The sequence below is a fragment of the Phaenicophaeus curvirostris genome, chromosome 5 (genome assembly GCF_032191515.1).
Source record: "Phaenicophaeus curvirostris isolate KB17595 chromosome 5, BPBGC_Pcur_1.0, whole genome shotgun sequence".
In the NCBI taxonomy this organism is placed as follows: Eukaryota; Metazoa; Chordata; class Aves; order Cuculiformes; family Cuculidae; genus Phaenicophaeus; species Phaenicophaeus curvirostris.
Window position 1 is genome coordinate 32,336,667 of NC_091396.1, and position 15,255 is coordinate 32,351,921.

General features: G+C 47.4%; 1 protein-coding gene and 1 long non-coding RNA gene across 3 annotated transcripts in view; one reads left to right on the forward strand and one right to left on the reverse strand.

Annotated features, from left to right (window-relative positions):
- The window catches only part of SLC8A3 (solute carrier family 8 member A3), a 275,261-nt gene extending 268,903 nt beyond the window's left edge, over positions 1–6,358 (forward strand). For both annotated transcript variants that reach the window (XM_069858226.1, XM_069858227.1), the window contains 4 exons: positions 2,894–3,018; positions 3,536–3,635; positions 5,178–5,453; positions 5,779–6,358. In XM_069858226.1, the coding sequence (XP_069714327.1) occupies positions 2,894–3,018; positions 3,536–3,635; positions 5,178–5,453; positions 5,779–6,155 (878 nt within the window). In that variant the 3' untranslated portion in view covers positions 6,156–6,358. The remainder of the gene's footprint in view (positions 1–2,893; positions 3,019–3,535; positions 3,636–5,177; positions 5,454–5,778) is intronic.
- Positions 6,359–8,899: 2,541 nt separating this feature from the next.
- Positions 8,900–11,903, reverse strand: LOC138720667 (uncharacterized). The gene is made up of 3 exons (XR_011337454.1): positions 10,909–11,903; positions 10,138–10,360; positions 8,900–9,970 (listed from the first exon to the last, which is right to left on the reverse strand). It is a non-coding gene; the product is annotated as an uncharacterized lncRNA (long non-coding RNA).
- Between the last annotated feature and the right edge of the window lie 3,352 nt (positions 11,904–15,255).

The following is a 15,255-nucleotide window of genomic DNA, read 5'->3' on the forward strand; positions in this document are numbered from 1 at the left end:
TCTTGGCCTTGAAGGTGCCTCTGGTGGCACTTCTGCTGACAAGGTGCCCTCTGAATGCAGCACAAATCCCCCAGCCCTTCAGTGCTGTGCTAAGCACCAGTATCTTCCCTCTGGTGAAGTATCCAGCCCCATGCTCATGTTGCAGCCAGCACTGGGGCCAGCAGAGCTCTCTGTCAGCTCCTGGACGTGAGCATGTCCCTTGATTTACTCTCTTCTGAGAGCTGCCGGGCAAATGATTGCTATTCTCATCAAATCATCGAGTAAGCTACAAGTGTCTTGCAGAGGCAACAAAGCCACCTGCCAGCAGCTGAAGGTCCTGCCACTGACCACAGACACAGGAATTCCCATGCAGCCTGCCTGACAGCCTTGGTCACAGTCAGAAGAGATGAAGGAGGTCATCCTCCTCAGGGGAGGGTTTCAGGTCACACACTGACTTGTCTGGCATGGATATATAAACCAGCATGAGCAAGACACCAATGTTCTGGAAAAAAGCTGTGTTGGATAATGCTTCCTACAGAGAGGAGAAGGCTTTCTGCACTGTGTGTGCTTAGAGACGTGCCTGCAGCTCGGCATTGCCTAGATAGCTAATATTTGCATGAGGCTCCATGTTGTCCTACCATGCCAAAGGCTTTTGTCAAATCAGTTAAAAGTGGAGACAGGTTTGTTGCATTGTTTCTCCTGCAGATGTTAAGCTGAGGGAGTTCTGCCGAATATTCCTCGTTTTCAGGGCAGCTCCGCTGGTTCCAGATATTTGCATTCCATGCTGTGCAACTGCAGCCAGTGGGCGAGAGCCCAAGGGACTGTGCTGCCAGCTGCGTCCCTCAGTCATTCTGATACAGTTTACTTCTCAGCAAAGGTTGTAGTAAGCCAGACTGTCCCCAGGTCTGGGCTTTGCAGCCCTGCTGGGATGGCGACTGTGCTTTTGCTCAGCTCAGTACTGTCAGCACATGTCAGCATGTGCTCGGCTTGTCTGCCAAGCTGGGCTTTGCAGAGATGAAGGTGCTTCTTCCCCTGAGGAGGTTATGGTGGAGTTCAGACAGGAGAGAACTGTATGGCAACTGTCATGTGAGTACTGTATTTTCAATGATGAATATACCTTGTCATCTTCATACACTTCCAGGTAGAGGTGGAGACAGAGGCAGAGACTGGACTTTCTAGATCTCTCTCTTAGTAAACTCCCCGTTTAAGTGAATATAAGTAACCTGAATCTTGTTCTTGATTATTGTCCCCTCATACTTCCAAATGTAGCATATAGCATAACTTTTTGTCCATGTTCACTCCTGTTTCTGCACTTCTCTAGCTCAGCTGCCTCGTCCCCTCTGTGCTTGTTTGGCCTTTGCCTGTAGTTGCTCCTCGGTCTCCTGGCATCCTGCATTGTGCACCTTTTACCTACTCTTGTGCTCCCCTGTATTTGTAAACTTCTGGAGATTCTCAAATCCAGAGTACACTGTTTGAGCTGAGCAGTGATGACTTTAATATACATCATTGATTTCAGATGATGGATGTAGTTATTTCTGCTTCTGTGATGGGTTATAATGTCACCTGCCACAGGAGTTATTATATATTTTATTAAGTCTGCAGGTTTTGCAAGGCTTACTGTCTTTGCAATCAGTCAAGGTAGATTGGTGAAGAGAAGGCAGAGTTTAGAACTAGATTTCACTGGGACTTTATAATTTCTGTGTGATTTTTGGTGTAGAGTATGAGATATGCTGGAGCCTACATGGGATTAATCATACCGGAGGAATTACATGGGGTGTTTGTAAAAGCTACAGGAAACCTTGGGTAACATCTGGCCCACTTCTCAGCCAGAACAAGGTGTTCTGCGTTTGTGATACCCACCCAGGTTCTGCAGAGCTCCAGCTCTGCAGAACTGGGTGTCAGACATAGGAAACTGTCAGAACATAGGAAACTGTCAGAACTGTCAGACATAGGAAAGCCAGGGGAAATCCACCTTCTTTCTTGAGATGTCAAGTCTTATCAGAGAGCCCATCAGCACATGCCTGCACTTGAATGTGTGGATGGGAGAGAAGACCTGAGTTCAGGGCCAGGGACAGTGCTAGGGTACCTTTACTGTTGGTTGGGATGCTCCTTCCCATTCACACAACCAGAACCTTCCCAGGTACCTAGCTGGGTTTGCTGGGGCATCAGCAAGGTGAGCCTGACACAAGGTCATCTTGGCATGCTTCACCTCCTGGGAAGTCCCACAGGGCACCTCTCCTGCCTCATGGTGCATCTGCTGACCTTGGGTCCTGGTTTAGTTTCCTCTAGCAGAAACTAAATATGAAAAAACCCCACTTGGTTTCTGACTTCTTCCTGTTCATTTTTCCAAATGCTAGGAACACATACGTGTGTGCATGTGTGGTTGTGACTGTGTGTCTCTGAGCATTAGCTCAAGCATTGAGTGGCACAGAGTGTCAACAGTGATTTTTTCCAGTAAAAGGGGAATAAATAGATCCTATCTCTTGTTAATTCAAACCAGGAAACATGCCAGGGCATTAAAGCTGTCTTAAAGGACACTTGTGCCAAGTGGCAGAATGAATTGGTACCTCAGTCTCCCCAAAGATGTAGCTGCTGCAGGGATGATGGGAGGATGTATGTCATCCAACAGCGCCATTGCTGGCTGAAGAAACATTGTTGTTGTTGTTTGGGGTTTTATTTTAATAGATTAAAACCATATTGTGTATGTTCTTGGTGACTAATTGATATTCAGAAATCTTGGTCCTTTATTTCTGTGGTCCAACACTCCACCACTGTCCCCCAGATTGCTGCGTGAGCTTAGCAAGCTGTGAAGGGGCTACAGAAGCCCATGCTCAGGCCCTGCAGAGAAGCCCCTGCAGTGCCTCAATGCTCCAGGGCTGATGTCTGCAGCTTGGTGTTGACCTTGCTTTTACAGAGGTGGCTGAGAGGAAGCTGACGGTTGAAGAAGAGGAAGCCAAGAGGATTGCAGAGCTGGGCAAACCAATACTTGGCGAGCATCCCAAACTAGAAGTTATCATTGAGGAGTCCTATGAGTTCAAGGTCAGTAGTTGTCCCAGGTGTCCTCCAGAAGGGGAATACTGTGTGGCATTGAAGAGTACCCATGGAAAGAGGAACTGAGGAAGCTGAGAGTGGCCGCATCTGTGGGGAAAGGGCTGCTAGAAGATGAAAAGGCATATGAAATGCAGTAAAGTATGGGGAAAAAAGTGGCAGGGGATGTATCTGCTGGTAGGCAGAGGTGAAGGGAGGAAGACAAAAAGGCCTGCTTGTAGCAGAAGCCAGCAGGAGCAAAGCTGTCTCTGGTGAGGCATGGGTGAGGGAAGAAAGAGTCTCCTCTGGAGTAAGGGGTGTCAAAGAAGCAGGCCCTGGTGATGTTTGAGTCAGCCTGTCCAGGGAGAAGGTGGGTCCAACTGCTATCATGGCTTCATCTGACTGATAGGAGAGTCCTTGTGGCACCTCAGCAGTTTGGGAAGGGTCAATGAGACCACAGTGCCCTGCAAGATCAGCCTTGCCTGATAGCAGCCGGTTTAAATGCTGTGCATCTTTATTCCCATAACAGAGCACCGTGGACAAGCTGATTAAGAAGACAAACCTGGCTTTGGTTGTAGGGACACATTCCTGGAGGGACCAGTTTATGGAGGCCATTACCGTCAGTGCAGGTGAGGGGGATGTCAGAAGACCCACACCAACATCCACAAAGTTCATGCAGCCTGGAATGAGATCTGTCTGGGCTCAAGAGACAGCATCTGCCTATTCAGTCATGCTCAGCTCTTGCATGTGTGATGGTCATCAGCAAAGCCAGTACAAAGAGTTCCTCTACTCCATATGTACTGGACTTTTGCAGATGCATTAGGTGGGAGCCCAGAAGATACATCTTGTGTTGTGGAGCTATCCAGGATGCCAGTTTTCAAAGACTTTACTTCTGCTGGTTGTGCTCCTGCTGCTTCAGTGGTCTGATAAACAAGCAGCAAACTCCTATAATAGCCAGGCTGCTGGCACCTGGTGTGCCCAGTGCTGTCCTGTTCAGGTAGCTCCTGCTGCTGGAAGATGTCCTGTCTGCTATGGCCTGTAGAGTCTCTGGGAGTAGGGTGTGTTACTGCTTGTGGACAGGAGATGTGGCCCCAGGAGATAGCAGCTGGTGGAGGGAAAGGCACAGACACCTTCCAGCTGTTGCCCAGAAAGCCTGAAAGAGCTCATTGCTTCCAGAGCCGGGCAGCCATGGAGCAGTCATTTTAGGCATGCCATGTCCCCGCCCTTAATGGCACTTCAGTGCCTTTTGGATCCTTTTCTTGATTGCTTGGCATCTTTTCCAAAGGGCTGGTTTCCACCCAGCCATAGTGCAGGCCGCAGACAAGCAGCTAAGCAGGCGCTGTCACCATTGGCCACAAGGGCTTCTTCTGATGTGAAAGAAGAGGTGCTGGTATTCAGTTTTCTTCTTTCTAGCAATTAAGAGGAACTGCTTCTGTGGAAATAGTGCTTCCATCCTTGTAACAAGCAGGCCTGTCTCTCTCTTTCTCCATCTCTCCCCTTCTCATGCGATCTTCTCTGTGCTCCCTACATGCTTTCTCTTTTTTACTGATTAATTTACATCATCCTATATCTGCACAAAGACCAGCAGTACTTCCAGCCTGGGGGCTGATCTGGCCCACCAGGCTAAGGAGGGAACCCCTTACAGGAGCTGCAGTGCTGCTGCTAATACCCCTACACACATGAGGAATTTCTTGCTGGGGCACTGCTAGTGAACGGCCCATGCTCTGTTGCAGGATGACCAAGAGGTCACTCCAGTTTCCCACTAGTATCACTTCCTGCTGGTTTACCCCACCAAAACATAGCTTGCCCATGTGACTTCATGTTGCCCCTCAACAGTAACCTTCACAGGCTGACTACATACTCTGTGACTACCTGTAGATGGAAACGGGGACGGGGATGGACCTGCTCCTCTGCATTGCTCTGCCAACTCCCAGCTCTGCAGGCTCTGGGGTTTCCCAGGAGGCACCCCTCTCCCTGAGCCTCACCCCTGCCACTGAGGGACCTGGTGTGCCCTGAGCCCACTGCTGTGGCCAGCAGCACACCACCTTGTCCCAGGAGAGTAGCATCCCTGGAACCCTGGGTTGGGGGGACAAGCATAGACTGCAGTAACCCTCGTATTCTTGACCCATCCCATCAAGAGCACTGGACTTTTCCTTCTGCGTTGTTTGCAGCGGGTGATGAGGATGAGGACGAATCCGGTGAGGAGCACCTACCATCCTGCTTCGACTATGTGATGCACTTCCTGACAGTCTTCTGGAAGGTGCTGTTTGCCTGCGTGCCCCCCACTGAGTACTGCAATGGCTGGGCCTGCTTCATTGTGTCTATCCTCATCATTGGCATGCTCACGGCCGTCATCGGTGACCTCGCCTCCCACTTTGGCTGCACCATTGGACTCAAGGATTCAGTGACTGCTGTTGTCTTTGTCGCCTTCGGCACTTCAGTACCAGGTGGGGTGGCTGCAGGGAGGGCATGAGGTGGGAGGAAGGTCTTCTGGTATCTCTCCTGCCCATGAGGAAGCAGTTCCATTATGGAAAAGGGGTTCAGGCTGGGAAGGGGCTCCACAGCACCCTGTCTATAGGCAAGGTCTGCACCCCACTTGGTGGCAGCATGAGGTCCTTGGATAAGGGAGAGTGGATGTGCATCAAGAAAGGTCCATGTCCCAACCAGGCCAGTGCCACACCTGAGCCTCCCTCATCCCGTAGGCATAAAGGCTTGCCCATTTCTCCTGTCAGACCCCCATTGATTTCTCCTTTCCTTCTCTTCCAACCCCAGACACGTTTGCCAGCAAAGCTGCAGCCATCCAGGATGTGTACGCCGACGCCTCTATCAGCAATGTCACAGGCAGCAATGCCGTCAACGTCTTCCTGGGCATCGGGCTGGCATGGTCAGTGGCAGCGATCTACTGGGCATCACAGGGGCAGGAGTTTCAGGTGTCAGCAGGCACCCTGGCCTTCTCTGTCACTCTCTTCACCATCTTCGCCTTCATCTGTATCAGCGTCCTCCTCTACCGTCGGCGACCCCACCTCGGCGGGGAGCTGGGTGGCCCCCGGGGGTGCAAACTGGCCACGACATTGCTCTTTGTCAGCCTCTGGCTGCTGTACATCCTCTTCGCCACCCTGGAGGCCTATTGCTACATTAAGGGGTTTTAGGCGGTGAACGGAAGGTGCCGCCGGTGGGGGGGACCCCCTTCCCCATTACCTCACTGGACACCAGTCCTGGAAGCACGGTTTCACCAGAGGGGACAGCTGTTTGCTGGGGACCGTCGCTGCCCAGACTGTCCCATGGCTGGGTGCCAAGGGCAAAACCATCACAGAGTGAAAAACAAACAAAACCCACCCAAAAAGATACAAAAGGAAAGAAAGCAACAATGGCAAGTGTTGAAATAAAACAATAAACCCAGCCACTGACCCCATTTAATGAGATTAAGAAGTTTCAGTCATCTCCAAAGGCCACCTCTCCCGTAGGGGCTTGTCTGCTTTCCTCTAAAGCACCCCTCCAGTGTAAGGAGATGTTTTCTTGTTTTTACTGGTTAGGAATTGCAGAAGGCTGATCAGGAATTTTTTTTTTTTTCCTTTTTATTTCTTTCTTTTGCTTGTTGCTTTTTAGTTTGGGGGTGGGGCACGCTGCTTGGTTATATTTTTTTTCTTTTTTACTACTAAACCAGAAAAAAATGTTTAAAATCTACTCTAAAGCTTCAAGCTGCCGTCAGTGCTGGAATTGAACATATGTATTTTTTGAAGCCACAAAAGACTGTGACACAGTCAAAGAACTTTTTCACTATTACTCATTTTCTCCCTTGCCACCTTCCATTTCTTTCTTTTTTAAGAACATCACAAGACTGATATATTTTTAATACAAACACAGACACACAGATACACACACACATTCAGTGACAAAAGGCTGGAGCATGTAGCATCTCAATCACCTGCCTGGGCTAAGACAAAAAAAAGGAGGGATGGGGAACCCAAACCCCAGCCTTCTAATATAATAGGTATCATGTATATTTTGACTATGGCATTTCTCTTTGTATAATTAACTTTGAGCTTGTGGTATTGCAGGGAAAGAAGATTATGTTAATTTACAACTGATAAAGAAATAAATGGCTACCCAGGAACAGCCAGCCCTTTGCGGGGAGCAAGGGGGGACCACAGAAAGCAGTACTGGCTCCTTGGCATGGTGGTGGTGGATATGCTGCATGGTCCTCCTGCTTGGAGGCAGAAATTAATTCAGGTAAACCTGGATAACATATCCATATGTTCCTAGCGCCATCTGACCACAATCTGTGGCTTGGCTGCCCTTTCACTCATTTGCTACCCCCGTTTTCACAGTGCCTGCATCTTGCTGATGGTCTTTGGCCATTGAAAGTTATGGGCTTACATCCTGCCACCCACATCAGGACTCTTGTAGCATCTTGAGTACATTTTAGGAACACAAGACAGACAAAAAGGCGTCCTTTTAATTTGAAGTGGATTTCTTTTTAAGGAAAAAAAACCCCAACCCCATGAGAGTATGTTATGAATTATATTAATGGCTGCAAATTGAAATGTTGGGTTAATAAAAACAAATAAAAACCATACCTATATCTATATAAACAGTGCTATCTAGAAACATATTTCTTAATTGAGAGCCCTTGGAAGTGGAAAAACCCAGTGGTTAAGCGGAAAAAAGTGGTTAAAACCTTTTTTTTAAAGTGTTTTCAAGATGAAGTTAATTTCGTCTATCAAGAAACAGGTGCTGTAAAGGGAAACATCTTCATGAAGTTCCCTGTAATGAGCCAAACCTTAGGAAGTTGTGAGTCAGAGAGGAGTTGCCAAAAGGTACAGCTCTGTCTGCTGCAGTGCTTTCTGCTGCCCCAGGAGGCAGGGAAGAGGTGGCCGCAGGTTAGGAAAAAAGTAATGGGAACAAGGTTGTCACGGACAAAAAAAAAAGAGATATAACATTATAGCAGGTGACTAGATGAGAGTGATGGTGGTCTGTAACACACAGATGAAGTATTTATTTTCATACAAAATGTTTATCAGATATCAATATCTCTATATAAATACGTATACACATAAGGCAGGGAAGAATGAACCTTCTCAGAGGAGCAGCAGAAGTGTTGCTGTTGGAAACCCACTGTGGGTGAAAGCCGTTGGGTTTGAAGCTAGCAAGCATCTGAACTGCCTCCTTAAAACCCCTTCATCATGCCTTTGGGAAAGGGCCTGAAAAAGACAGGCAAGAAACTCCGAGGCCAGGCTCCACCAAGCTTTTTTGGTCCTTCTGGCCATGCCAAGAGCCACCGAGAGCAGCTGCTGCCACCACCAGCCACCACCACCACTGCTTGCCAGCTGGGGACCCCAGAGTGCACACATGTGAAGCTGAAAGTAAAATTACAAAAGCTCCCTGAAATGCTTTCTGTGGGGGTTTAAAGTGCAGCTCCCAAGGGGGGCTTTGTTATCATTGCTGGTTTTAATTTGGGCATATAAAGTCTGTTGAGCTCTTATTTTACCTGTGCCAGCTCATCCACTGCTGGGTAAAGCCTGGCCTGGGGAGCTGCCTTGCTGTTCTGTTGCTTGTGCTGTATCCGCCATGTGCTTTTCATCTGCTTCCTTCTTCAGCTGACCTCGAGGAGGGGGCGTGGGGGGAGAACTGGCTGCCGTGAGTACCAGCTGCATGGGGACCTTGATGCCCTCCATGTACGCGGGTGATCTGCGCCAGGCCAACAACATCTGTGGAGTGTTTCTTTCTTTTATTTTTACTTTTTATTTCATTAAAAAAATGCAAGCTAAAAAAAAAAGTAAGTTTGGTGCCTTTGGGGAATTTTAGATGGTTTTGTTTGGTTTTTTTTTCTTGCTGAGGCTTTTATGTTTTATTTAGGTCTAGCTATCAGTTTGCTTCTGTTTTCCCTTGGGCAGGTGCCTGGACTCGGTCACACTGGCTCTCGCTGGTTTGCTTCCTATCCTTCCAGGTCAGTACTGCTGAGAAGACCCCACAGCGCTTGCCCTGGCTGACTGGCAGAGAGGAGATGGTGTTTATGTTGTCATTGCTCCTTCTGCTTTGGTTCTCCCATCAGCTTCCTGTGGCAGCCTGCAACAGCAGGCACACGCTTACCTTTCAGCATCTCTCTTCCCTCCATCCCCTCTGCTCGCCAAGCCACCTTCACTGCTGTCGTTGACAGTAAATAATATGCCCTGACATCAGGAGGGGAAAGCAGAGGTGATCAAAGGAGCTGCTTTGTCCCTGGCAGCTGCCATGGCATGGGGACAATAGTGTAAAAGGGCCACACATGGTGGAAGCCCAGCAGTACCTCTGGCTGCTTTCCTGCTCTGGTGCCACGGAGAGGCACCCCCAGCACCCCACAAGCTTTGCCATCCAGGTGGTGCTGCGCTACATAGATGCCAGTCAAAAATCAGCCTTTGGGTAAAAATCAGTTTTGCAAAGAGGCATCACTCGCCCATCCCTCTCAATCTGGTCAGGAATTGTGCCCTTGTATCACGCTGCCTCCTCACCCACCATCACCACTGACTGCCTTTTTTCACAGCTGGTGCAGCCCATAACCCTGGTGGGAGCCAGGGTAGAAGGACCCCCCAGTAGGGCACCTGCGATGTAGGAAAGGTGGCTTTGGTGAAGTGCTGCACATCACTCCCAAGGGGCTCAGCAAAGCACACTGGCCCAGCCACAAAAAAGCCACTGCCCTGCAGGACTGAGTGACAGGAGCATGCAGGCATCAGGAATAGGCTGCAGTACGGTACAGTGAGAATGAAGTGTTTATTAGAAACAGAGAGCAATTACTGTGGTGTTGGTGCAATCAAAGCTTTTCTGAACGAGCACAAATTAAATACAAAAATATTCTGCGATGCACATTTCCTCTGATTCCGTGGCTGGGGCTGCTGGACTGATACGTAGGCCGTTTGTTCCTGGTGTGAGAGGACACCACCACCACCCTCCGTCTCAAAGCAGCAACATGACCTCACCTCAGCCGGATCTGCAAGGAGAAGCCCCCATCAGCATGCAATTGATGCCACCTCAGGTTTCAATTACCCTGGCCCACTGCTGCAGTGCCAGGTAGAGACATGCCTGCCCGCATGTCTCCATCAATATAAGCACGTTGCTTTGGGAAAACATTTTAGGGGACAGACAGTAGTGCTATACCTGTAAAGGTAAAAGGTTGGTAACAAGACTTTTGAGGAACGACCATCATCTAGCTTTTGATAGCACAGTAGGACAGATACAGATAGTAACAGGAGGGTATTCAGGAGATCAGGTCATGCTTGAACATGTCATCATTCAAAGCCAGGTATTTTCAATCTATCCTCAGTTGCACTTTGGTGTTAGCTGGTGGCAGGCCATTCCTCATTTCATTCACCTGAAACTGCTTTAAAAAAAAAAAAAAAAGACAAAAGCTTTTTTTAGGTTAATTTTGCCAGGAAGTGGTTGCAGCCCTGATCTTAGTGTAGGAGCCAGCCTGCAGGAATAGGAGCAGCAGTTGCTGAGCCCTGCCAGCCCCAGCCACAAGCTGAAAAGTACTCATCACAAAGAACAACCTTTGGAGTATTATATGGAAAAAAAATGCTTTAATAACTACTGCCATCTGTGTGCATGTGACAGCAGCAGCCAGCTTGTTAATAATGGAACTATACGTGCCAGTACTGCATGACACCCAGCAGAGAAGGCAGGGATTCCAGCTTGCCTCTTCAAGAGGAAGCGATTAAGAACCTCCCACAATTTAAGATTTTTTTGAGATGTTTAAGATACCTGAATTAACACCATGAGTAGATTTACCTGCCCAGAAACATACACATCTGCCTTTCTTTCACCCATGGGGTTCTGCGCTTTGCCTAGCAGCATGTGATGGTGGAAAGAGATCAGCAACCCAGGCCCAGAAGGCATCCCGCAGGCAGTCAGGGAGTCGCTCACTCTTACCCATGGCGCCAGCAGCAGAAATCCTTGGTTCTTCTCCATGACAAACTGGGAAACCCAGCCCTTCCCCACACTTGGCCGCAGAATGTAATCTCTGGCTAGACGTGGAACCTGCAGCCATGATGTGAAGTTGATGAACTCATCTGATGTTCCTACTGCACCTAAATGTGAGCATTCACCAACATCCCAGACGGTATCACTGCTATTGCCACGTATGTGACAAGCTGAGTGGGAGCTGTGGCTCAAGGAAAAATTGTGACCTACCTGGAACTCACTGCTGGACATGCACTCAGAAACTGGCCTGCTTTGAAGAATGGCATAAAAAATAACATAGGTCTAGGAAGCACTTTGAAACTGGTAACAAATCTAGATGAATTAAAGAAATAAACCATCCAAGTAAGACTAGATGGTGTAAGAAGTTAAGTTATAAATTCCTTCCTAGGAATATGTCTCTGTTGTCTCAGAATATAAGCAAGCAATTACACTAACCGTGGTCTCATTTTGTGAGGATTATTTGCCTACAACTTGGGTGCATGGAAAAGACATAAGAAAAAAAGAAACCTCAACAGAAAAACTTCAACAGTGCTCTCAGAAAGTCCCCATGGCACCTCCTTGGCACTAAGGCAGACTGTACAGAGCATGTGTATACCAACACCATGGCTGTCCAATAAGCTCTTAAAAAAGCTACCAAAAGCAACCCATTGCCTTTTCTTCAGTAGCATCTTGGGTAGAAAAATAACAGCAAACCCAAAAGCGGGCTTTTTCTGGCCCTGCTGTTTTTTTCCTTCTTGTTTTATTCACAAAGGCATGGAAAACACCTGATTACTCTCCTTGCTGTAAGAGCATTCTGTATGTGGTAAAGCCCTTTCAAGTTCTCCACTTTCTCCTCTTCTACCTTTTCAGCAATTGTTTCTGCTGGATTGCTGCCTGCTGGGTCTTACTTTGTGTTTGCACATTCATGCCAGCTGCTTCACTGCAGGTCATCACATGCTTCTCTGCTGAAACTCATCCTGTTGTCTTTGCAATTTCTCAAACATTCTAGTCTTACCCTTCATTGGTACTCACCGCTCCTCTCAGCTGGATGTCACCAGGAGATTTCATAGCAAAGCAATTTCCTAAAGCTGCTGATGAATATCCTCAGTAGACCTGGACCCTGGACACCCACTTGGAAAGACTTCCGCAGAAAGCTGTCTGACTTTGACACTGAATTCAATGTATTGTGAGTCTAAATAGGTTCTGTTTCCTCAGCTCACTTACAAGAATGTCTTCTGGGACAGTGCCAGAAGCCTTACCAAAGTCAAGACATATCACATCTAGAGCTGACCCCCCCTAGCCATGAAGCCAGTTATCCTGTCAAAGAATGGAATCAAATTAGTTTGATGTGATTTGTCTTCAACAAAACAGCAACAAATCCATTCCAGACATTTTTTTTACAGGTTTATAGATCTACCTAGGGGATTAAAGAATAACTGGTCCGTAGCTCACTCTTGTAAGTTTTCACAGAGAGATATTAGGACATTAGGTCTACAATTCCTTAGATTTTTCTTTGTCTGTAGTTAGGTGACGTTGCTATGCCATCCTAAAGTTCCCTGGAATCTCACGTGTGGTCTACAACGCTCCAACACTAATCCCAGGTTTCATATTTTTCCTTTTCATGCTTTAGGATGTCAAAGAGCTTTCAATCCCCTTTATTGGTCTCTACTTCATTTCCCTTGCAGTAGGATAAGTTTCTTATTGGGATTTTGACCTTAGCTTTTTCTACCAGTTCTTAGGACTGTTTTATCCTTGGAAGATCTCTTTACAGAACTTGCCCACTAGTTTTCTGAATTAAATCAGTTTAAGTACTCTAGATTAACTAATTTTACAGAGGTCTGGCATTCAACTACATTTCAGGTTAAAAAAGCTTGCAGCAAACATCTGAATCTTAAGACACTCAGCTCAAGAGATGTAACAGTTCACATTCGCATTAGGCTGCACATGAACAGATCCAACTTCAGCCACCTTCACATAGATTTGCCTGTTATAATCTGCCAGCTCATAGCAAGAACATCCAAGTCACTTCAGAAATAGCTCCATCTCTTCAGCCAAATGCTGTGTCAACTCTTTTCTGATATGTTGAAGTCAGCAGGGCTTACTTGAGTGGTCCCAGCCAAAATCATGACTGAGGGAGGTAGCAATGATACTTCGTACTGTGTAAAGCCAGAGCTGTCCTGTTAATGGGCAGTCAAACTCTGCAATTTTTATTGCTTTGGAGCACAGCACCGAGACACCACGGAAGAACTCATTTCACCAAACTGAGGAAGGCGGTCACACACAGTCCTGAGTCCTGTGTTCCTGCCAAAAGACAATGAATAACGATCTGTTTTGTACTGGGACTGAATTTGCCTGTTTTAGTAAGGTGAGCTGAACTCATCTGCACTTGACTCCCAGATCTTGCACTGAGGAGCTAATCTGAGCTCCAAACTAGGGCCACCTAGTTGTGAGTTGCATGCAGGAGAGCCGAGGCTGCCATTCCTGCTGGCACCAGTGAGGAGGCAACCTCAAGCTCTGGGAGCCACAAAATTCTGCTGCCCTCCCTCATCACTCAACATGCACCCCTCTGCCTGCAGCACACGTAGGTCTACCATAGGCAGGGAGCAGAGAGCCACCCACCACCATTGTCTTGTCCCAAGGGGATGCCGGCTGGCTAAGCAGTGAGGCCAGGACTTCCCTACCTGGGCTGAAAGCCAGAAAACCCTGAGCCCAGTCCCAGTGCGCTGAAAGAACTTAAGATAGAACGTATCTTTATTCATGCTTCTATGAGAGGTGGGAATATAGGTTCTTGCTGCAACATGTAGCACAGAGCTTGTGTTGTTTTCTGAAAGCAAGCTAGACACCTCCTGGTGTGCCCAGGCAAGGCGCTTTTGAAAAACAAAACCAGCCATTGAGATCAGTAAGCAGACCCTTGCATACAGAATGGCAGGAAGCATCATTGCTTCTGAAAGAAGCCAGCATCAGGTTCTCAGGCAAACACTGCATAGAATGTACTTGCTGTTGTACTTCTAGTTCCTGAGGCAATGTATTTTTAGCCCACTTTGTTTTCAAGGTGTTTTCCGAACTAAGGAGCACCATTTCTGCAGATCCTGCTGTCCAATTTAATATCAGCTTTTGGAGCGTTACCAAGTTATTTTGCCTGAAATGGCTTGCAAGGCTGGCTGCTGGGAAGTCAGAAGGTCAGCATTCTGCATGTGGATTTTGTTAGTTATGTCAAAGATAAGGTGGAAAGAGGCAGGGGAGGAGGAAAAGTCTTCTGGCAATATCACCCTTGGAAGCAGAGACAGAAGCAAGCTCTTTGTAGTTCTTTTGACTTGCTTACAGAATGACTGCACCACCAGGGAAGGGGTAAAGAAAGGCATCTCGCAGTACATCATGTTGACCCCAGAAACAGGAAGTGTAACCAAAGAAGTGCTTTTTAGTTTTAGTATTTTTTCCTATTTTCAATTAAGTCTTGGAGAACTCCAGACATAACTATGGCATCTCCCTTAGCCCCAAAACCTGTTACCTTGGTAATAAAAGGAAATTAGCTTGATTTGCCATTTTACTCTTGACAAATTCACACTGGCTGCCACTCATCTCTGCATTTTCTCCTTTCATCATTGAGTTTTCATCTAAAGCTAACAGTCTTCACAGAGCTCCTCTCTTCCATCTACAAAGAAGTCAGGCTGTGACTACTATACAAGCAGAAAAACCTCCCCTTGGGACTGCAAGTGTCTCCCTTTTGATATGCAACAAATGAGTTGGCTCCTTATTATTTGCAAGAGATTTACGTGTGATTAAGTGAAATGACATAGACAGTGATGAGGAAACTGCTCACATCTCCTTGATGGAAATGGTGTGTGGCCTCATCTTTCATAGACCTGCTGCTGCAATCTCTGATCAACAGCACCCCCTGTAGCCTAGGAAATAGTATATTGTATATTTTACAATAGCGGCAGCTTCCCAGCATAGCTTGCTACTTGTCACCTCTGAGGATTAAAAGGCTTTGGACAACACCTAGAAGACAGTATGTCAGGCTCTTCTGTAGTGAAGCCCGACTTGCAAAACTAAAGTAAGAAGGCTCCCAAGGTAAGCAGGGACGAGGAGACATGTGGTGTAGTCCCTGTCTTCTATCCCTAGCTTAGAGAGACTGTGCTATGAGATCCTACCTGGCTGCAGGTCTCACCTTCTGTAGGCACCACTCTCCTGCTGAAGCTTCATAGCCTTTTGAAGCAGCCTTGGCAGATTCAGGCAGCTACCATCAAACCACAGAGAAGAACTCTGGGGCATGTTTCAATTCGACGTGGAGGCTTACAGGCAGGAGAGAAACATCCA